This window comes from Perissodus microlepis, chromosome 2, assembly GCF_051167445.1.
Source record: "Perissodus microlepis isolate ML-2025 ecotype Zambia chromosome 2, ASM5116744v1, whole genome shotgun sequence".
Classification (NCBI taxonomy): Eukaryota; Metazoa; Chordata; class Actinopteri; order Cichliformes; family Cichlidae; genus Perissodus; species Perissodus microlepis.
Genome location: NC_140462.1, coordinates 8,092,470 through 8,117,230, shown reverse-complemented (window position 1 = coordinate 8,117,230; position 24,761 = coordinate 8,092,470). Strand labels below are relative to the sequence as shown.

The following is a 24,761-nucleotide window of genomic DNA, read 5'->3' as shown; positions in this document are numbered from 1 at the left end:
GAGACCTATATATAATAAACCAAAGGGAATATTTGGTAGACATTTTAGAGTTTGCAGTTTATTTCCTAAACATGATTAAATAAGACATTGCTAACCGATTCAAAGCTGCTATTAATGTATGTCCCTGGGTACAAACTGTAAGCACAGGAAAACTAGGAAAGGAGAGGGAGCAATAATCTGCACTGGAAACTCAATAAATATTCAACAATTGTAATAGAGTCTGATTCTTGCTATTAATTTTTAATAGCTATTACTTTTTTGTCTTAAGTGGTCTTTTGGATTATGATTTTATAAAATCCTCCTCCTTTTGACAGTGTTGTTAATGATTACAGAAATCAATCAACCTTAAATCTGAAATCTTTCTCTTTTTGATGATTATAACAACGATCGGTCAACATTTCAAATGTCAATTACAACATTTGACTCCTATCAAATTATTAAAGATGACATGCAAATCACAAAATCTGTCAGGTCACAAATTAATTCTTTTGTTTTTATCAGGAGAGAGCAGATAATTAAGTCATATGAAGTGTTGTCTACAACATCAAATTAACATTACTGAAGTTAACTGTTAACCTAAAGCTATACACAATATATTAATTGTTGTAAAATGGGACAATTTTAGGCAGGAACTTGTTAAGTGTGATGGTCTTATTGTATTTTTTATCAGATTTTTTGGCAGATTTTCTTTAAGTTCTATATAAATAAACTGATTACTAAAAATGAATAGCAATCAATCAAATGAAAAATGTTTAACCTGGTCCAGTGAAGTTCAATGAATTCATGAACATAGCTCTATTAATAAAGTCTACAGTGTAAGAGACCCGTGTTATCTAAGATTTAAGACACATGCTGCTTATACTGTAACTCAGTATCAGTATCATAGCCCTAACCCAGCAATGAAAACGGAAATAAATACTACACAGCTACAGCCAACAATGAGTAAACATAAAACTGGGGATCAAGTGGTTGGTAACTATAAGTGCTTTTCTAATTAATTCATTTATTTTAAACCAGTGCACTACCTTTACAAAAGTAAAAAACTTTACTTTAAAAAACTATTATGGATTTTGTCAACCATTCCATTATCATCAGGACCTTTTTTTTAAATAAGGCAGAGTGATGCTGATTTATAAATCAGGAGCAGCTCATCAGACATACAATTATAGTCAATTAGTATCCTACCTGTATTTTCTAATCTTCTGTAAAAGTTGTAGCTCACCATTTCACGAAGAAAGTAGAGTCAAACCATTATCTACAGCCATCAGATTCCACCTGAATTATTCCACAGAGACTGCTAATTGCTTTTTTTATAGAACAACTTAAGTCATCATTTGATAAAGGTGAAGAACTCTGCAGTTTTCTCTGGATCTTAAAAAGGCGTTTCACACATTAAATCATGGTATTGTTAATCATAACCCTTCCAATTTTTATTTATCTGATATAAACTTATTTTTGGTATCTTTAAATCTTATCTTTAGAACAGTAGACGATGATTATGTCACCTTTATATATACAGTATGACCCACTTACCAAAAACTTGTCTTGAAACAAGTTTTTAAATGTATGGCGATGATCCGCTCATAAATCCGGTCATTTAACAGCAGCATGGTTTGGAAACTGGTGTTTTATACTCAGCATGAAAAACAATTCTTCCAGGGTTTGGGCCTCAATAAAAATAAATGGGTTTAAACTAAAGATTAATAGGCACTGTATTGAACAGATTTGAGACATAAAATATCTCAACCTTGCATTATTCAAACGTTAGATTTCAGACGCATCCAAAAATAGCAAGAAAACTTGCAAACTAACAAAAACATTTAGACTCATCAGAGGCCGCTTGCTTTTTCTCTTTGAAATTAGTCTGAAGATCATTGCTGCCGACTTCTCAAGAAATGAAATAAGTTTCGCTTCCATCATTTTATTACATTTGCTAATATCAGCCTCATAAATAATGAGTTCTGGGCTAAGTAGTGTGTGGAGCATCTGGCTGTCATTGTAAGGTGCCCCGTAAATCCTCTTTTGTACAAATATGTTTTGTTGTAGCTTCTAAAGATGGAAATTCTCATTTCATATTGCATCATGCTTTGTGTTTTGTATTGTCCCTTCAATCTGCTCAGGCTTTGTGTTTTTTTAATGTGCATATATATACTTATTTATTGTTGAGTCTGTGCAGTGGGTATTTGCTGTAGGGTTTATGTAACCTAAAGGCCTCTCTAGGGACACTTGGTTTGGGCTACTTGTCTTTAAACAAATACAGATTTAATTACAAAATAAATAATAAATAAAAAGCTTCAGGCCTTGCTATGAATTATAAATGATAGGAACACAGTGATTATAGAACGCCTTTGCTATCGACATGCTGAAACAATTAGGTTACTGAGTAATAATCCTCAAGACGGGCACAGGTGTCGACGAGTGAGCTCTGTCATTTTGAATTGTTGTCTGTGAGCCCGTGTGTGTGTCAATCGCTGGATCTTTACCATGGACTGCAAATACGTGACATCTGCAGCGACTCAGCCGGCGATCCTATACTTGACCTTGAATGTTTGAAGCAATGCCACAGTGAAAAGTGTGCGCCATTAAAATAAAACTACAATGAAGTGCCGAGTTTCCTTTTTGAATAGCTGGCCTTCAGGTGTCTAAATCTGCATTGCTTCAAAACAGGCAGGCATGTAGAATAACAGCTATTATTCATGTTCCTTGAAAGGTAAAATAGAAACCTGTCGCATTTATCAAATCGGGTTCAAACGAAATCGCACTCGATTGGGTTTACTCGTTACACGGAGGAAATCAAAATGAAACATTTCATAAAGACAGCCTAGTTTGCTATATAGTTTTACATGAATAAACCCAAGCATGCGTACGTATGTACACATACACCCACGCACTTGCACGCAGACATTAAGATACAGAGTGCTCTCACACTCTGGAGGCTTCTTGACTGAATCCACAATTCACTCAATACATCGTGGAAGGGCTGAATGTTAACTGCCTTTCCTTTGCTGGAAAAAGGTTCGCTGACAATAGATGGGCCTTGGAGTTAAATATCAGAAAGGTCAGAATGTGGAAAGGGACTTAGTGAAATGTGAAATGTTGCAGCCTTGACAATTTAGAGCAGTTATATTCAGTCTGCAATCCTCAGGTGGCCGTTTTCCCTTGTTCTTCTCTCTTTTTCTCTTTCTGTTGTTTTTTTCTTTCCCTCTCTGTCTGTCTGTCTGTCTGTCTTCATCTCCCTCAATCTGTCTTCCTACATAGAGGTGAAGGCACAGCTTGGGAGGGACACATAAGAGAGAATGATGGAGAATGCAGCTAAAAGGTTAAGGAGGCTGTAATCCTGCTGTAAAGGACAGCCAAAACTCACACTGTGATTCAGCTGCTCCAAAAAATTTGACAAAAATAAATAAATAAATAAAAAACTCCCAAAACAAATAAAGGCCAGCAAGCTGTCTTTCTGCCCAACGACAGCTTCATAATAGAAAGGGACAAGTTTCACGGAGGCCGCGGGCTTCTGAGTATAAATGCAACCTAACACAATGGGAATCAATATGGAAATTAATAAACACACCCGTAAGCAAAATCAATAACGGCACTGGTATCGCTGGATATATTCGTATCACTATACGTCCCTACACACGAGTACGAGGGCACTGCAATTCCAGCCCTGCGAAGGCAGTAAGCTAAGCTAACAAGCAAGTGTAAATGTGAACAATGGATCATTTTGAATGTTTAAAAATCATAAATTCCCCTTAATATTTATCTTGCACCTCAAGGAGACAAATAGCAACGCATTGTGGTGCTTGCTTACAAGTAAAGTCCGCAAGGCACCATTAATCTCTTTATCTCTCCTAAACACACAGACAGGTGCGCAATTACAAATGCATGATGTGTGTGAAAGTATTGCTCAATTTTTTAAGATACCAAATTTGGAAGACTGAATTCTTTACGAAAATATACGTGTAACATTATATGTCACAGTGTGGCCAGGGACATGCGTGTGAATAATTTATCACACTTAAGAGGAAATCCGAGTGGCTGTGGAAGCTCGGTCTATCTTAACAAGAGATAGGAGAGGCAACAAATTGTTTTTTCCTCTTTAAATGGGCTTTAAGACTCCACAGGCTGTGTCCACCATTTCTTTTTAATTTGGGATAAACAAAGAACAGAACAGAGATATTGAGCCTTGGATTGACTGGGGAAGCTGGACAGCACAGCAGCAGGAGGCCACTGAATAGGAACTTCCTGCTTAGGTCATGCTTTGCATCTCAAGTCAGCGCGATTGCATCTGCTGGCCGGCAACAGCCTTCCCTCACTGGGGTCATCAAACATCCCAGATAGATAATTGTAAAAGATCATAGGAGCAATTTTCTCTAAAACAAAAACATGGGGCATCTGCTCTGTTTTCGAATCACACAAGCCAATATTTGTTCTTGTTTTCTTGGAAAGTTTTCGCCCTGTCTGCTTGGCGTACAGATCTTCTCGGCAGCACTCAGGGAGCAGCCCCTCCTTCCTCGAGGCAAGCACAGTCGGCCAACCAACAGGATTACCATGGTGTGTTACTGTTTGCTGCGGCCCTGCTGCAGTCTAACCAGGACTGGGGCTCTTATACGGTTTTCACATCTTTCTAGCATCTGGAGGTCATCTGGTAAGATGGAAAAAAAAAACTGTACCATGTTTCTTCTGGGGTAGTTAATCTACAGGTTTGGCAACCGATCGGACTGTTCAGTACTGGCGCTGAGCTGAGTAACACATGGCAGCCTGCTGCCTGTGAGGGCTGCATAGGAATGATAGTTGAGTGGTCCAAATCAAGCCAAAACGTACAACAGATTTTGCTGCACTTATCTCAAATGGACTCATGATGAGGGATGAATTTAGGAGTCGGAAAGGTTGATCTCAGAGTGTCTCTCAGAATCAGCGTTATTCAGAGACGTGAGCATGAAGGACTCTGAGGACGGGTTTTACAAGCAGGCTGCAAGCAATGAAAGCGACACGCTGTAAAACCTGGTATGAAATAATGTGAGCATTATACAAACAAGAAGCGCACGGCGCAGCAGGAGCGTATTATAACCAGAACTTCACCTCGTCGAAAGCATGTGAATTTACAGGTCTTTTTTTTTTCGTGTTTGTCGATCAATTTCACAATGCAAAGCTCTTTTACAGATAAATATTGACCTCGTCGGGGTTTGTCCTCACAAAATTGACCCATCTGCAGCCAATCTAACACTCTGGGGCTGAATACTGCTTAGCTGTGTCCCCGCACATCATTACCCCCCTCTTCACTCCATTCACTCTGACTGGAAATGCAGGAAAATGACTGAGTGATATAACCAAGGCTCCAGTGTCTCCAGCGCCGTCGCTGCTCCATGCTCTCGGTACGTGCTGTAAGGCCACATCAGAGAGAGCGAGTGAGCAGTGGGCTACGGTGCTGATGTTGCACATTAGATCACCTACACATGACCTCAAACGCTACCTGCTCGGACATCTTGGATATGCGGTGCTGTGGTAGAGGGCAGAGACCATCTATGTTTTTCTCGCTTGCTCTTCTAGAGCAACACTGTGGTCAGTGCAAACATCAGAGTGTTTATGAACAAAGAGAAACGCTCTGGTGAATTAGCCCCATCAAAATTAGCTGCAAAACCTGCGCTCACTCTAACAATCAACCATGCTGGTACTGAAAAAATAAACAGCTAGTACAATCTGTATTGAGCTTTATGTTATTTTTTTATTTAAGGAGTCTTTCTTTGATCTTTGTTCAGGGCACTGCTAGAGAGGTTTAAAGGCTTTCCCTCTGTTTAATGGAGGAAAATGAGCCGCAGCTTTGATATCAGTGCATCAGATGTTTTACTTGCACAATGCTCTGCAGGACGCTAATGGCGCAGAATCCATATGATAGGCTTTCTCTATTGTTTGCTGGAAATGAATCCCTTATAACTGAATTGTATAACCTCATATTTAACCATTTTTTTTTTTTCACTGTGGTTTTACTATGTAAAACACTCTCTGAGTCATCGTATGGGAAGACTTTACCTCATGCACGCAGGAATCTTATTATGATCACATCCGATTAGGGATTTGTACTTTTCTCACTTGATCAGCATCACCACTACAGCAAAGGTGCTTCATGCCTTTTACTCAGCTCCTGTCACAACTGCATACTGTTGCTTGGCAACAATCACACAACCATTTCATCCAGAATCACCATTTTTCTTTCTGAAAATCAGTTACGGTTACAGATTGGAAAATTGGTAGTGGAGACGTTATTGGTACTGAATATGAACAGTGTGTATGACTCTACTGCATTATACCGGTCTGTGCTGCAAAAACATAAAACCTTGTGTGTGTATATCTGTGTACATGCACAGAGATACACTTGGTTATAGTGCATTTACTTATAATTTTACAGAGAGGATTTAACCAAAAGTAGGAACTAAAAAACAACAATTAAAAATATATATTATCATTCACATGACTCATAAAATGTTTCCTCTTCGAATTCCAATTTTAAAAAAAATCTTCCTTGTTGGAAGTATTTATTTATTTATTTTATTATGACCGAAACCAAAGTGCGCCTGGTAAGAATGAATTATGCTTCATTTTCTCGGGTGAGTCAGCAAAAGCTATGATTAGTGGAAACAGTTTAAAAAAAAGGTGAATCTCATATAAAGTGTTTCCATGGAGACTGAAAATGATGAACTTTGTGTTTATAACAACAGAGGAACTATACAACAGTCAGCTCTCTGCACAATAATATGTCAGAACAACCAACATATAAAACTTATGATAAACCATTTTCTCATTACCAAACACGGGGAAGATAATTGAAAAATTCCAACTGGAAGGGGAATATTAAATAGATATTTCTGTGTATATTCCACAACTGGGACTAATTCAGAAGCAGAAGTGCCTGAAGGGCTAGTCTGTCTCGAACAAAATTGGTTTACCAAAGCTGAATGTACGAGGCACAGAGTGAGGCCAAGAGCTGTCTCCTGTCTCCGTGGAAATCAGCAGCAGAGGTCTCCCAGCTGAAACGGAATCTTTACTGTGCAGCGAGATATGCTCAGGATCACAACTTTAAGGCTACCTGGAAGGGCCCCCGGTGCCTTAAGGGAAAGCTGGGAAAATTAACACTCTTTTGTCACCAGTGGTTGTGCTTTAGCCGCTGCTAATAAAATTGTGATGTGCTTTTCCGTGGCTGCGTGTGAGGCCATTTGCTACACGGATAGATCAAAGCTGTCGTGCCAGTAAAACACCCCACCACCCCTTATTTGAACAATGGGAATAATCAATTTGAGATAGAGGTGGCGTTACACTTTTTTTTGTTGAAAATTAAATCAACCGCTGATGCTGGGGTGCTTTCAGGTGTCGTGCTTGACGAATACTTTCAATAAGCGGCTTAAGTGCTGTCTGAAACGTGACTCAAGTTCCTTGTGTAGCAAATTAACATTTCAGGGATAGTTTAAAATAATAATAATATTCATTTAAAATGGCATTTATGCTTCTGATTTAATCAGCAGTTGTATTTACCTTTAAACAAATGCACTTTAGACATGAACAATCCACACAGTTTTGTGAAAAAAAAAACACAGGTTATCAGTAGACATCACAATCTGTCGCTGAACAAAAATTCTGCTGCTTATTTGGAGACCTGCAGTTTTACTCCTTGACTTTAGCTCGCACATTTAAACAACACAACAACCTAAACACACACACACACTTACTCACACAGGCATGCAGCACAGCACAGCCACTCACTCATCTTTCACACTCATGTCAAGGTTGATCTGAGTCACAAGTCCCATGTTCATCCCAATTAGCACTTTGATTTGGGAGTTGATAGATGGTGATATTGGCGGCTTTGGAAGGATGCACCCATCACTCTCCTCTCTCTTTCACTCTTTCAATTCCTCCCTTTCGTTCCATGTTTTTTTTTCTTTCTTTTTCTTTTTTTTTTACATACCTCCTTTTCTACACATTTTCTTGTTGGGTTTCCTGGCACATTCCTTGGATATTCTTTTGACTGTAAAATGAATGGAAAAACTACAAAATAACAGAGAGCTCTGGAAAAGATCGCATGTGACATGCAACAACTCAGACTGAGTTAGAACCCGTCTTCTCCCTCTTTCCCTCCTCCTCCCACCCTCCCGGTCTTCATCAACAACAAGAACAACAGAGGACCTTTTGAAAAAGTAACTGGGGTGTTGCTGCAGAAATATTCCAAAATGGTGGAATGAATTTGCTGCACCCTGGGACACAAGAAGCCCATATTCACATGCACTTCTATTTAAGACCCATTACGACCACACGGAAGGCAGAGAGGCTAGGTTTTGGAAGATTTTGGAGCTCACATCCGAATCTGTTAAGTGTTATTTGACGTTATATGTGCGACGCTCAGAGCACTTAACATTTCAAGCCCATTTTCCTGTGTGGCTCTCCTTCAAGTGATAAAGAATAGGGTCTGTTTAAAAGAGATATATAGAAATCAAACACTTTTAGCAATGTCAGTCTTCACAAATTCCCAATCTGTGTTTGCCTTTTTGCACAAAGTCTCCTCTTGCATTTCTCTTTGTGGAAAGACAAACTGGAAGTAGAAAGGAGAGTAAAGGGTCTTACATAGGTCAGGCTGATGCCACAGGCCTCTCATGTACCAGACAGAATATTTCACCAACCCTACAGAAGATCATTCACTTATGAGGCAGGCTACTAATTGCTAATATCCCCAGAACAATCAAGACAGTGAGGGTAGGAAGGTGCACCAAGTATTTCCAATCTGTTTCATGTCTGATTAGATTTCGTTTTCTTTTATTTATTTTTCTCAATAAGTCATATTTAAGAAGTCATTTAGTCATCAAAAGAGGAACCTCTAACAGTGGCATGGAAGGGGAGAGTTGATGAAAAGACTAAATGAGAGATCTAGTCAAGATGGGATGTCGTATGATGGACACGGACACAGCATGCGCTAAACAACGGTTCATGCTTCGCGCAAAAAACAAAGGTGGCACAAAATCTTAGAGAAGAAGACAGAAGGAAGTGGGAAGCAGAGACAGGAAAGAAGAGGAGGAGAGGTTTGGTTTCTTCCTGTGTACTCGACACACTCACCATCCTCTGTTGGAACATAGATGTTTAGGTAAAGACAATCCTCATGTTGATCTTGTATGTATGTGGTAACTATATCCAGGTTGAAAGTGAACCATATCGGCATCATTATCTCTGGCACGGCATTGTGTATATTTTGAGGGCAGACAGGAGCAAAATGGGTGGCGTTCTTGATTCCTGACCAGGAAGATGGAGGCTCCGGGGGCATGAAGCGTTTTTCTCCCATGGGGGAGGCAGCGTAAGGAACCCCCAGATACTGGTCAACCGGCCCGAGAATCTCGCTAGGCAGGGGGACCCTCACCCCTCTGAGTTTCCCATACTGTGTGTTCACAGTGGGGTGGTAGTTCTGACCACTCACAGCCGCAAAGCACCAACAAAAACTTAACACCCACAAGGACACGCTGAAATTGGTGCAATTATAGGCACCATGCCAGTTCTGCGAGGGGAAACGATTTCTCCCGGGAGAAAACCACATGGTCCTTGTGAGCGAGTACAAGTGCAAGTGACCAACATACAAGCCAGGGCACCGCCCTCAGCAAATGCACAGGCTTCCCACTCAGCCCTGTAGTGCAGGCACCTGAGGGACAGTCATCAGCTGGGATACCGGAGCCCACCAGCTTACAGATGAGACAGTGAAAAGTTGCGCAGTTCCTGTCTGTGGCGAGGTCCTTATTCACTGTCCTTCCTCCGCTTGTCGGATCTTCTAACCAGTGCTACAAAAGAAGAGGACAGAAAAATTAATGACAGTTAATTGAAAATCCACCTGTTTGCTCCCATTTTCAATCAGTCATTTTTATCCACTTTTTGAGTCCTTTTTTATTTTTTAGTCATGACATAAAAAAGGCTCACATAAACATGACAGAGCTCTTAGTGCAATCATCAATCCATATAATCAAGAACCTGTCTTTGACTTGGATATTGCAATTAAGTGTTGGGTAACTTGTCAAGATGTACCAAATAATGCTAACAGGACAATTGAAGTGTGAAAGCCATCAGCTGTCAGTAGGTAATTATTCTCTACTTTACAGTCTGACGTTTATATTAACGGTTAATATTTAGACAAAAGGCAGTGGTAAAACTAGCAGTGGGAGTCATACACGCATAATAACACGCAATGTTGGCAGCCTTTTCACTGCGTAGCCTTTTGGAGTAGTTATGCACAAGGTATAAATTAAATGTCGTTCTCATTGTTTGCTCATTCAAGAGATCACTTTTTGGGATGAACACAAAAGGGGGGGAGGGGAGGATGTTTGCTACAGGCAGCAGGTCCCTCCAGTGACAGCGCTGCAAATGCTAATCAACAGTCCCAGGGTGAACCAGTAACAACACCTTCCCACGCTGCTTGATCAATTTTCAATTTCTGTGGCTTAGGGTCCCTCTCAACCTTGTGTGCCTACTGCAGAGTTTGCTCTACTAACAATGGAGAAGAAAAGCCAGCATTTAGAGGAGGATATTGCATTCCAAAATGACTGTGTAAATGATTTATAATGTATCAGCAGCCGTTGGAGGGCACCTAACTGCTGAGAGAAACCAATCCTGACGTTTCTGAAGGTGCTGTTATCGCTAGGCAGCTATTACCATCCGCCGCAGCTGTGGATCAGCAGACAGTCTGCTGGTGAAATCTATATGCTTAGTTGTATATGCAAAACCTCACTTCAGATCAAAAACATAATGCATACGTGCAGGCACATATTTAGTAAATACTTAAAATCAGGCCACTTTCAATAAAACTTGGATGAATGGAACATGTGTGCTGGACAATTCTGCTCAGAGATTGTGGCACACAGAGTCCCTGTTAAATGATAATACACGAAAAAATTATCATTTATCATGGGGGGGGGCAAATGGTGGAAAAGGCTTCAAAATTAAAAAAAAGCCAATCTGGCAAAGTCAGGTCCCTGCTCAGTAGGATCCCTGTACCAAAAGCAGAAAGCCTATCTCACTTCACTCATATATATATATATATATATATATATATATATATATATATATATATATGTATATATATATATATATATATATATATATATATATATATATATATGTATGTGTGTGTGTGTGTGTGTGTGTGTGTGTGTGTTTTATATAAAACATTTTGTTTATTATGTAAATTTTACACAAGACATGGACCTACAATAAACCAATTCCACAGCATTCAAAGGCCGAGCTAATGTGAAACACTTGAACATAATCAGATACTGTGAAAACACAGCTCTATAAGAAATAACCTGCAAAAGCATGATAAATAAAAACTACACTGTAAGAAATTTCCCCATTAACTAACTGCAAAGCACCGGCAGCTACAGCGATCAAATTTGAACTGCTATTTTGCAGTTATTGTTTTCTATATCAACAGCTTATAACTGTAAAGGAATTTAAAAATTACAGTACAATACAAGTCTCACATTATAGTTTTGATAGCTTGCTTGCAACCATACAGAAAAGTTTATTACTGTAAAATCTAATAACATGTACTTGAACTAAGACAAGAAATCACCTTCGCTACACTCCCTGCACTCTTTACACCGCACGGTTATGGGAATGCTGCCATATTCAAGACGAGAACTAACCAATTGCTAAGTGTTTTGGTCATTGTGGCTTATTTTCTTGACCAAGAAACCATGCCCTGCATCTCCAGTAATTAAAGCTTAAACACACAGTAACTAAACTCAAAATAACAGCACTTAAATAAATTATTTAAGCTTAACGTTTGCTCTTGTGTTCGCTGAAGAAAAAATAGTGCATTATACCGTAAATATGCACAGCAGCTTGCTGATGATATTTTTTCCTGTTTTTTAAAGTAATTTGTTGCAATGTTGTTCTATTTAACACAACAGCCTTGCGCAAAATCCTACTATATAGATATATATTTTAGAGATACACTAAAATAAATTTGCTGTAAGTCTAACAATCGCTCCACCTTATTCATATTCAGCCTATCAATACCAATAAAATGTCGTCCACATCCTTTAAAAAAAAAACAAAAGCACCACAAACTATACTCTTAAATTACCACAAGGTCAAATAAATACCAATGAAACTACTTCTAAAACAGATTTTTCCTAGTATTCTAATCTTCATAACGGCAGGATACATTGCATTAAAGCTAAGTATTTAAGTACTATTAAATTCTAATGACAGAAAGCTAATGGCCAGGCTTATATGTCAGGTTGTTTTTCAAAAACAGTTTCTGCTTCAATTGCACATGATTTGTGTTTGATTTCAAGTTATGCCATAAAAAAGCTCCACATATTGATTCCCTGAAAAAACAGAAATGCTTGACAAAGGAGGCTTCATAAAGGCCATCCATTCACACATTTGCAGACACAGATAGTCAATTTTCCATCGCAATTTTAAATGAAGTCTTTTCTGTTTGGATTTTCTCACACCGTCTGAGAATAGGAGTGATGGGACTAATTCTAGTCAGGATAAAATACATCAGGTCAAACTTTTTAATCAGGACATAGCAAGGACATAGGACAGTGTGATGGAGTGTGTGTGTTTAGAGGACACACAGCACAGAGGACTTCATCAGTCTCTTCTCCAACAGCATCTCAGAGGTCCTCCGCTTTGATCTCTCTACCTGCTGAAGCACTGCCAAGGGAGAAACAGAGAGAGAGAGCGATTGCATGAGTTCTCCCTCATCATCCCAGAAATATTGATCGTCTCATCACTGTGGCCTTGCAGCCCGTAATAAATACAGCTGGAGTGATGGAGGCGGAAGGAGGGGGGGAGTATGGGTAGGTGGGTGCTGTGCTGACTCTAAGTCAGGTTATTAGCCCTTAATGCAAGACGGCACTCCACCAAGTACATGCCATTAAACACCCTCCTCCCCAATTCTCCAGTGCCTGATTAATGGGACATGTGAAATATCTGGCAGTCCAAATCATATTTAGCATTATTCAAAATGGCCACACTGGTGCATCATGTGAGTACAGATCTCATATATAGGAGAGAAAAAAAAACACATTTTATTTCTCTTTATATTGGTCTGAGTCCAGATCCGTGCACACTTACTGTAGAAGACCCTTTGTTCTCCTACAGCAGAGAGATTTCTGCATCGCAATAAAAGTCTGAGCCAAATGTACTCCTACGCTCCGACATCCCTTAGAGAGAGGCTGAATGGACTCTGATAAAAAAGGAACCAATAAGAGTTCTGAGTAGATGGGGCATCTGACTCGCCACACTCTGTTATTATAGTAACTAGTCTGCAACAAAAGCATTCACAAAAGCTGCATTAGTCTTCTGGAACATCTAACTTCAAATGAAGTGAGCCATCCCGACCTCAGAGGGTGTAATCAGTGATTACAAATGCAGCGCTGTTACATGGAAACCGAGGGACAATGTAATGTGATGCAAAAAATGATTAGGGCAGCCCACTGAAGGTCAGTGTTTTAAAGCATCAATCGAAGATAGCCAATTCAACTCAGATTCTCTGAGTTGCACATTTGATTACCTGTGTGACATCACATGCTCATGGTCAACCAGTGGGAGGAACAAAAATCTAAGACAGAGTGCTACTATTTTCCATCCATCCATCCTCTGCCACTTATCAAATTCAGGGTTGCACGGGGGCTGGAGCCTATGCCATTTGGAAAACTTTCAAAAACTCAGGCAGAGCTTGTCTATCAACGAACAACAATGTTGTGTGCTACCTGGATAATTATACAAATCATTGTAATACCTTGGTATTGTCATGAAAGGATGAGCAAAATAAGTAAATAAATAATGAGCGGACATTTAAATCATTATACTGAATGAGCTAATCCTATTTTATAGACAAAACTCTTGTTCTTTTAAGGAACAGTCAATATAATGGAAAGCAGACCAAAGTATCCAGGTGGTAACTTTAGCTTGAACTTGTTAAAATTGTCTTCACCTTTGATTTGTGCTACCAAAAGATGCTAAGGCCACTTTTTCAGACAAGCTCTTTTTATGACAGGATTACTCTCTGGTCTCTTTGTTTTCAGTACTGTGGAAAATACATATCTCTCTAAATGGTCTGCTTACACATGTTTGTTTCAAATATGCAAGGGATCTTTATACACCAAAATCAGTGATGAATGTATGCACACTGTGCATGTGTTAGCTCACAGACACACTCTTTACATAAGCTCCTGGGCTCGACAAAAAACAGCATGCCATATTAAATCAATGAGATTGGCATGTTTCAGAAACAACATTCACAAAATGTCAAAACCAAACTGCGGCATCATAAGGCTCCTGCTGGGAACCAGTGTAGTGAGCAATAAGGGGCCACTCTTCCCTTCTCTTCCTTTTTTCGTCAGACACAGAGTTGTGCAGTCATTATTACTTAGGAGATTTGGCACTAAATCAAGGACAAAAAAGCGGCACATACTGACTGCTAATCACCGCGGTGATGCTGACATATTTTTAAAGAAGCAAATGGGAGACGACAATGGTGCGGCTGTGGCCACCTGCTAAGCTGTGCGTCTCCACCCTATCTCCTAAGTGCTGGATAAAGGCGTCCATGACTATCATTACCAGCCGAGCAGCCAAAGTAACGCAGAAAGATCGGCTTGGCAAGCCAAATAAAGACAGATTCCAGGTGAGCATGTGTTGAGATGAATTCTGCGGCTGCACAGCAAATAAATAATGGCCATTCTGTTAACTGCTGACGGTGCTTGAAACAACTGTTTGCTCTTCGAGACTTAAATGATAGGGACAGATTTGATCTAGAAGTTTTAAAGCTGCGAGTCGAGGCAGAGAGCCCATTCTTACATCTATATTGCCTCTCTCTCTTTCACTTGAATGTGTGTGTGTGTGTGTATGCCTCTGAGTGTCAGATACAGTTTAGTAAGTAATATGATGTGGGAAACAATATGTGGGGGTACAGGGATATTAATCAGAGCTAACCATCTCAATTAGATGGGAAAGGACGGAGGAGTTTACATTAAAAAAAAATGATATATACGTAAATTTCCCAAACAGTTCATCATCCCAACTCCTATTGATCCCCTACAGAGTCCCACAAGACACTCCTACTGAAAAATCTTAAAGTAGCTAATCACTCAAGAAGCCCACAGGGATTCGTTGAGAAACCGCAGGGGCAAGTATTGGGTCCTTCTCTAATCTAGCTGTATGTAAACACATTAAGACTTTACACATGGCATACTCATTATCCAAGCTCCCACAGATGCCGATTGCAGGGAGAGATCTGTTCTCTTGACAAAGTCTTTTGTGTGCAGTTTCCATCACCCTGCCAACACAGTTTCATAGCATTGCTTACCAAAGAGCAGATGATGCAGAGATGAAGGTGGCCTCAGTTAACTCTTTGACCGTAACAATGATAATTAAAATCCTGTGATTTTGTTTATATAATGCTTTTCACTTTTCACTGCATAACTGTGTAATTACGTATTAAGGTTGATCTCATAAGTCGAAGATGCCTTTGTTGCAGGCAAAGTCACACAACATAACATATTCTCATTAGCAATATGCAACATACACTTAAATGCGTATCATTATTCTAAAAACACATATTATACTCGTCACTATCCCCTTTACTAGCAAGGCACATCTCACTCATTCGGATCTCCTTTTGCCTTCATAACAACCTTAATTCATTATAACATAGATTTAACCTAAGTTCTGGAAACATTTCTCAGAATTTTTAGACCCTATTGACATGAACGAGTCACAGACTTGCTGCAGATTTGCTGGGTGCACATTTATGATACCAGTCTCCCATTCCACCACCTCCCAAAGGTGTTAAGATCTGATGACAGCTGAGTACAACGAATTCATTGTCATCTTCAGGAAGCCAGTCTGCGGTTGTTTGGGGGTTTGTAACATGGAGCTTTATGCTTCCAAAAGCAGTCATCAGAAGATGTGATCACAGGGGTCATGAAGGGATGGACATCATTAGCAAAAACACTCAGGTATGCTGTGGTGTTTAAATGATATTCACTTGGTATTAATTGGTCAAAAGTGTTACCAAGAAAATATCCCAATACCGTTATATCACCACCACATCATATCATAGCATCATATCACAGCCTAAGCTGTTGATACAAGGATGGATGCCAAATTCTCACACTACCATCCAAATGTTGCAGCAGAAATCGTGACTTGTTGGGGGATGTTTTCCAGTTTTCTTTTCCCCAACTTTTATGGGGCTGTGGCAATGGTAGCCTCGGTTTCCTGTTCTTAGCTTACTGGTGTAGTACCCAATGTGCTCTTCTGCTGCTGTAGTCCAACTGCTTTGAGACCAAGCTTCCTAGCTTGATGCACTCTGGCCATTCTCCTCTGACCTCTGGCATCAAGAAGACATTTTTGCTCTGAAAACAGGATATTCTTTTCTTTTTTTGGACTAATCTCTGTAAATCCTAGAGATAGTTGTGTGGGAAAATCCCAGTACGAACAGTCACATTCAAAGTAACTTTAAACACCTTTCTTCCTGACTCTGATGCTCAGTTTGAACTTTAGCATTTTGTCTTGATCATATCTATACGCCTAAATGCACTGAGTTGCCTCTGATTGGCTGATTTTGTTTTAACGAGCAGTTGAAAAGTGGAACCTCGCAAAATGCCTGTTGAGTGTTTATAATTTTGGTGTAGAAAACAATGTAATCACTCATTTAGGTGGTTGGTGGGTAGTCATTTAGCTACTTGACTAAGTAAATCAGTGCATTAGAAATGCAACCATGGGATGTCCAATTTACTACAACGAACATTTTTCTGAATGTTTTGTTTTCTGTAGTTGGTCAAATTATCTTACATCTGTGAAGTGGAAAACTCATTTGATTGGGCTTGCTTTAACGCATGAGGAACCACGCGAGCATACCAAGGAGAATTCAGCAGATATTTCAAACAGCTTCCTTCATCTCCTCCACTGTGAGGACAGCACGTATAACATGGCAGCACAAACATCAATTTCTGGCTTACAGTGGAAAAGAGGATGGATTTTTAGCCTTCTGGGATTCTTTCCTAATAAAATTCAGGCAAGAGCAAGGAACCTGAACAGTACCGGCATGGCACTACGTATATAAAGCAAGTGTAAGTTTATGACCATTGCTTCAAATGTGAACTGCTGTGTATTACTTTTGCTGCACTCTTTTGGCTAAATGCTGCTTGTCCTGGAGTTCCCTGGCAGTTAGTGCCTGAGAAGAAAACGCTTAAATTTGCACTGATTGATTATAGTTATAGAGATTAATGGGGATATTGGTGGGGATAAATGGCTTATTTCCAATTTAAACTCTGTATTGAATACTTAAAGTATGTCATTTTAAATAATGCATCTAACAATATGCAGTACTCTGCACATTTATCAGACTGGCCTAAGTGGATGGGAGTGGGGAAACATTTTTCTTAAAGCAGCTATTAACACTTAACAAACATATAGACTTGAACTGAGGGTTTGCTTTGAGTTAATTGAGGTCTGGCTGGTAATTACAACAGGGAGTTGATCTCTCGCAATCAAGGTTCCTAGTTCATTGGCACCACATTATAAAATCTTAGATGGATCAGCTCCTATGGCCAGTATTGACTCTTCTACTCTGGGTTAAAGCAACCATTCATTCGTTGCCCTACAAAAAACCATTTGCAGTGCCAGTATCAAATACTAATACGCATTACAATGAACTCAGACTGAGGAGTGCTTTAAAAACAAAAAACAAAAGACTGGCTAAAGAAGAAGAACAGTTATAATAACAAAGTAACAAACTGCATAAAATACACATTTGACATAGGAATCATTAGTAGATATCTCCCAGTAGGAGCAGACAAAAGAAATTCTTCTAAATGCCCCAAACACCCACGATCTTCCAAAAAAAAAATAGTAATAACAAGTAAAAAACAAAAGAACACAGAAACATTGCAAACCATGTAATGCCACAAAAAAAAAAAAATTGCACCATTTCTGAAAAGCAGTGGAGTCCTGTGCTGAGTGCATGTAATTCACCACTTTCATCCACTGCATTTTGAATTATGTTTTCTCAAGACGGAGATTAAAAATTCAGATCATCTTGTCCAAAAGAATGTGAAATTCATTAATTGTTTTTGCAAAAAAAGACGAAGACGAAGAAGGCCTCTGGGGCACCACTGTGGCTTTGTGCATCTGCATGAACATATACTGTAAGTATGCTGGGAAAATGAATCTTTCCGTGGCCTAATGAGCTAAATAAGAGCAGTAATTTAAGGTAAGTAGGCCGCGGCTCTGACTGAGAATCCAAAGATCAGCTTTATCATTCGGTGCGAACGACTTACAGAATTATACATATAGGAAGCAGAGACATGACCCAGATGCTACTTGTTAAATTAATGAGCTAATAATGCCTTAAGTACCTTAGCAATTGCAGCGGTAATTTGGAAACAGCAATATTCCACATTCAGGTAAAATATGATGTCCGACTCAAGACTTACTTCGAGAACATAAATTACGGCAATTTAAATGTTTTGATCTGAAAGCATCAGAGTCTCTACAAGCGTGCTGTTTCTGTAACGGGACTCCACTGCAGCATATAGAGCAGCTTAGAAATAGCTTCACCTTCTCCCTGGAGACATGTACTTAAATGTTAGCTGTTCTTCTTAAGCGGCCCTAAATCATACGCCTGAGAGTCCTTAATTGTGATTGATGAACAATTAAACCAAGGTGAATTTTGAGAAAATAACATGTTAATGAAAGCGGCAACACACGACACATTATTGTGATGTTTCCTTTCAAACACTGCGACTACTTGGCTTCCTTGCAGAGTATTTCACAGATGCCAAAAGCACAGTGGTAGAATGATGTTATTGACATGCAAATGTCTGGTAGTTGCAGAGAAGTGAGAGGCGCCGGAGTGTATTGTTGTGTGACAAGCAGAATTTCTGAATACAAAGCTGGAAGCAGAGATGTACACAAGTGTGTTTGATATGGCAAAACCCAAAGCACATATACCCACACTACTAAAAAAAATAATGGATCTGAGAACATGGTGGTGGAGGGGGGGGTCCTATTTACAGAGGGACCGCGGGGTTACTTTAGCCTAATGACAGAAGATTAAATGAGGTCTGCACATGATGCCAGGAGTTTTATGGGAGCATAATTAAGTTTTGAAACAACCCGACAGTGATGTGCTTTTAACTAAAGGTCAACAGTAAACAGCAAGGTGAGCCACACTTGATTACTATGTATATCACAACATCAAAAAAGATGCTGCTACTCTAATGAGGGGGTGACCTTCATCTTCAGCATAAACAAAGACCAAACTGACTAATACTGCTCTACATGGCCTCTATCAGCCATTAATAGGAGGCGTTTAAGAAATTAATAGTACTTTAATATTAAGAAGAACTATTTAACATAAAATCGTTGACATTTCAGAAGCTGGTATTCCCTTCAATGCTTTCCAATCTAAAAAAGATCAAAAGAAGGTGTGATGTACTTAGCATCGAGACAGCCTGAATACAGATGAATGAAGACGAAAACCCACAAAACATCAGAAACAAAAATTCCTGATGGCATTATCTTAAATCCAGTAATAATCTGCATTTTTACATGTAAATATGGTTTGGGCATTTACATCGTCATTCCTCGCATTATAGGCTTAATTATAGCTAAAGCTGGGTGAGTTTAGAGGAGATGTGGACAGACAGCTGCCATAGCTAAAGCATCCCCTTTATCCAGCACCGTCACAGCCACTGGCTGCTTCTCCCATTGATCCTACACAGGCCACTGTCAAAAATCATTTTATATCAAATTTTAAATTATAAAACTCTAAAGTCAACAGAAACGTCCAGCATCCAAAAATGTATGGTAAACATTTAAAAGGCTCTCTGGATTATTATTGTTTTCCCACCAGTGTCTCTCCCAGTTGTCTTTTAGAAAAGCAGCTGTATTTCTCTGTTCATTGCATGCTCACCCTGATATTCTTGATATTATTAGTCTGTCTGGAGACTCCACGTGATGATGAGCTCAGAGGGACATTTTAAATGACAGCGCCTTTTCTTGAAGGTATAGCATAAACAACGGAGGCAACCATCTTTGTCTTGTTGCTAACACTGATCTGAATTCACTGGAAAAAAATATCTCTGGAGCAAAGCTGGTAAATGAGACTGTTACTGTTACTATTATTCAGAAACAGGGAGGTTAGGGTTGGCTGGAGGAGTTGGGGGTGGGTGCGGATGAAGGAGACATGCCTCAATATCACACGTGGAGGAGGGAACACTGTCCCCTGACAGCAGTCCTTTCAGCTAGCCCTGGCAGATATGTTTACTCTCTATTCACTATTTCTAATCCTGTCTGAAAGCCTAGCTTGAATGTCAGGCTCCTTCCTAAATTGGCTCGTGTTCTTAGTGATTGATTAAAAGTACTGTAACCCAGCTTTATCAGACTACCCTGAACTCTGCATTTCTGCCAACTCTATTAGGTAATGCATCCTTTGTTATTGTACTTGTTGGTCTCACCGCCTGCCCGTCTTTGGGAAATGCTCAGATCCATTCACTGTGATGCAGAATACCCAGTATACCCAGTGGCTCTATGGTAGTACAGCAGCCTTCAGATCAAACAGGAGAACTGCCTTAAGCTCAAAATAGTTTCTGACAAATGTGGCATCCTAATTCAATATACCATTATTCAGTGAAATTGCCCTAAATTTATCAGGAGTGTCCAAAACCAGCATGCTGAGGGATATACTTAAAAAGCATTTCATAATCTTTCCATTCCTTTTTTTCTAACTTTTGACTGATGCCATGGTGATAGCAGAAACACGTCTCTGTCCCCTGACACTGAGCTAAACAATACGGCTATAATTCATGCTTTCTAATGCTGTAATATCCCCATGCCATTGCACACAGAAGAGAGGAGAGGTTGCCCTGATGTTACTGCTGACGCCTAAGTCCTAGACATTGTACTTAGAGTGTCTCCTGCAGGACATTATTCAAACACACACACAGTTGCTACAAAGTCCATAAGACAAGAGTAGGCTGAACACATACGTCCTCAGATGCGGCAGCTCGCTGAGGGTACTCAAGGTTGTATTATAAGATAGGAAGTGAAACCAGTGATATTTTGACCTCACCATATGTACTCTAAGATAAAATCTTTGAATTCAACAGAACGGGAAGCTACAGCACAGACACTATGCATATGGCATGAATTAAAATCCCATTTGTGCACTTTAAGCAGAGTAGAAGACCACATTAATGACTGCACGCTTAGAAGTAGGCCATGTCCAAACACTGCAGGCAAATTTGGCCTCGGGTTGTCTGCACTTCCTCAAAAACTGCACCAAACACACACTGGATGCTGAATCTCCCTTCCTATTCTGTGCCTACTCTGCACCAACGAAGCCCAGAGCAATGACAGCACATACTGTAGATACTGTATGGGAACCCATGCATAACTTTGATCACACATCTACACTGATTTCCAAATTCTTCTAAAATAAACTCGCCTTGATCTGCCTCTCTTTTACCCTTTTTTCTTATTATTATTTTTCGCCTGTTTTTCTAAACATCCTTTCCTGTTCCGTGTTTCATTAGCAACCTAAGCGGGGGCAAAAACTAACATCCTCTAACATCTGGATGTTAGCTAGCTCGAATGAAAAGTCATATCAGATCAGGTCCCGCTACATCAAATGAAACTGGAGGGTACATTATTTATTCATTTCACTGCTGACATCCAAACCATGCCCTAAACGGTGACACTTTGAAAACTATTCCTCTGTGCCTGAACTGCGCCGATACGAGTGCAACTAGCGGGGGCTCGCAGAGGGAAGGGAGTTTTATGTTCCTTTTACCAGGGATGAATGTAGAGGAGACAGAACAACGGGGCCATTGTTGTTTTCTAGCTTAAGAGCCTTGGAGCTTCTGCAAGGAGCAAACACAACAATGAGAGTGCCTCCATGCCTGCTGTAAAATTTCATGTGACTACAAGGCCTTCCCGCAATTTTCACAGACACTAAAAGCAGAGCCCTTAGGACCAAAAATGGCATGTCAACTGTTACCAATACAACTGCTACCCCTTTGGTGAATGGAAACTCTATGTAGGTAAATCTCAGTGTGGGTTTGTGTGCCAAGTGATTTGTTTTTGGGGTTGTTGTTTTTTTTAATATATGTTTTGCAAAAATTATGTGAAAAATAATAAGGAAACTTTTACTCTAGCTTTTATTCAGAGTTTCTTTGTATTGTCAGCACAAAAAGGGAACGCTTTAATTTTGCAGGAACAAAAGCGCCCGTTGTTGCAATTAATGCACCTTTCAAACTCAATACTATACTTTTCTAGAACTAAAAAAAAAAAAGAAACGATGCACCTCTTGCAGAACCTAAGAGCTGCATGATTGCCCTTTACATCCAGAGGTTAGCATCGCCAACTTGGTATGCAGACAAGCTCCAAGAAAGAAATCCATGTGTGATGGATACAAAGAAAAGGTTTTCAGAAGAGGGGAGAGTCTCCTCTGTGTAGGATTAAGCGCTTTAGATGTAATGATGAGAGAGGCCCTGTTTTTATTTGTTTTCAAAAGGCATTTTGCTCTTAATGGAATAGCATCTGCTTTCCGTCTCCGGAGGATACGAATGCTCATCAAAGACCTGGCTTTGTCAAACAATCCATAAACTCTTAATGCCACACGGCAATAGATAGTTGCTAGACAGGTTCAGAGCAAGGGAGAAAAAAAATCAATGACAAGTTATACCAATTTACAATGTCATTATAGTGCAAAAGGTTTTATATCATACTCTTTTGCTCTGTGATCCCAGACCATTAAGGGACTGCTCATGTTTTGGGAAGTTCCAGCTCAGAATTCCTTGGTGGGATTCTCGCGCTTCCTATCAATATCTGAGGCGGTGGCTGCCAGAAGATTTGGTAGCACTCGATGCCCAGGGCTGTAAATCTGGGCCAGGGGTTGTGTGGGATGCTCAGATAAATGGGTTGGGCTTTGTTTTATTGCAGCGCTGCTTGTCTTAACTTTCTGTGTCTACCAGGGATTTAGAAAATGTGCTACTGTCCTTGGGCCTCTCTCTGCAACAGCAGCTCTGAGTCGGGTTTGAGTCAGCCCTGGTGCCCCCAGATTACATAAATATCCTCTATAAGCCATTCACTACTATATCCGCGCGCTACTGTTTTGGTTGCTTTTTTTATCTCCGGCAGCATTTTGTTGTTTTTGCACGAGTACGGGGTGCAAGTTTCAGATTAAAAAGCAGAGGATCCTCATTTAACCCAATTTGACGATTCCTCTCACACTGCGTCGAACAATTAAATGCAAAGAGTAAACATTTTTCTTTCAAGTTGTTGAAAGACCTTTACATGTGATGCAGCTGTTTGTCATTTGTGTGCAGCTAAGCATCAATATAAAAGAAAAGTGGGCCACGGAGACACAAAGCACAATTATCCCTGAGGAAATATGTCACATTTCCAACGTCCTTTGTGATAAGGTTCCTTTATTCATTCTTCTTTCAAAAAGCACAGTGGGGAAACAAAGGCAAAGATGTGGCTTATTAGGTCAGTTTATTATTATTTTTTTGTAAATATATATACAAACTGATCTTGAATCTGCTGGATAAATCACATGGGTATCATTAGAATCAACCCCGAGGAGTCTCCAGCTGTTCGTGTGTGTTTAGGATGGCTCATGACTTTCCGGTGTTTTTTCAACATCCAATCAAGTAAAGCGATGTGTAGCAGTGTGGCAGCCCTACTGAAATGCATCTGTACTCTTGCAGAGCTCTGATGCCTTTTTGCACTGTAAAACACACACACTTCTTCATTTAAATAATTTATTTCAGAAGCAGACTTAGGAGACAGTTCGGTCATACAAATCAAGAGGAGGCTCAGAGAATGCAAACTCGTTACCCTGCCTGATTGTTATCCTTTAGCATAAGCTAACCTTAACCCTAACTCTATTGGACATCGCATTATTTAACGCATTATTTAACGCCAAAACTTCAACAATAAATGCGTATTGTCATCGTTTGCTTTGGAGTTAAGGCTTCTGTAGAATTTTAAATGTGCAAAAATTTGAGTGAAGCAGGTTTGGATTCAAAGAGGATGTGATTAAAGAGCATATGAGATGAGAATGCCAGTAAATTCTGGGGTGTCAGAAAACACTGAATGATTTAATAATATGGTATGGAGATCTGCCTCAATCAAAAAAAAAATCTTCAAATAAAAAGACGGAATGAAGAAAAACTTCAGGATACAGTTGACTAGGATTTGTATTCTGCTTGTTTGTGTACTAGTGTGGGGTTTTTGTTTTTTTTCTAAAAAAAAGATAGTAAAGCTGTAGTTGTCCGCAGCATGAATAAAACAAACGTGGCAGATTTTTGTTTGACTGGCTTTCTCCAGCCCAGAGCTCACTTGTCAAAAGGCTTATCCAGGCTTATCTTTCTCCACCCTAGCCATTTTCCTCTTGTTTCTTTTCAATCTCACCTCTTCCTTCTGTCCTTGTTCTTATCCTCTGTGATCCCCTCTCCATTCCTGCTACTCTCAGAGAACCATTTCTATCCAACGGTATCATTTCAGTCTTCAGCTTCAGGACTGAACTGCCCACCACTATTATGTCATTCAACACCTGTACTTAAACCGGGTTGAAATTCACGGTGAGCCCAGAGCAATGTAACTACGAGAGAAACTACAGCTCTGGAGTCTCTTGTCCCAAATCTACCTTCCTCTGCTGTAATGACTCGAAAGACAAAATGCAAGCGCGACTCTTCAGGTTCGCACTGGAC

General features: G+C 39.8%; 1 protein-coding gene across 3 annotated transcripts in view; it reads right to left on the bottom strand.

The window, feature by feature from the left end:
• The window catches only part of nlgn3a (neuroligin 3a), a 134,477-nt gene that overhangs the window by 101,859 nt on the left and 7,857 nt on the right, over positions 1 to 24,761 (bottom strand). For 2 of the 3 annotated variants that reach the window (XM_084943233.1, XM_084943241.1), the window contains exon 2: positions 9,097 to 9,806. In XM_084943233.1, coding sequence (XP_084799359.1) covers positions 9,097 to 9,568 — 472 coding nt within the window. In that variant the 5' untranslated portion in view covers positions 9,569 to 9,806. Of the gene's footprint in view, positions 1 to 7,957; positions 8,018 to 9,096; positions 9,807 to 24,761 lie in introns of all 3 variants that reach the window. The other variant, XM_084943224.1, reaches the window with a different exon arrangement.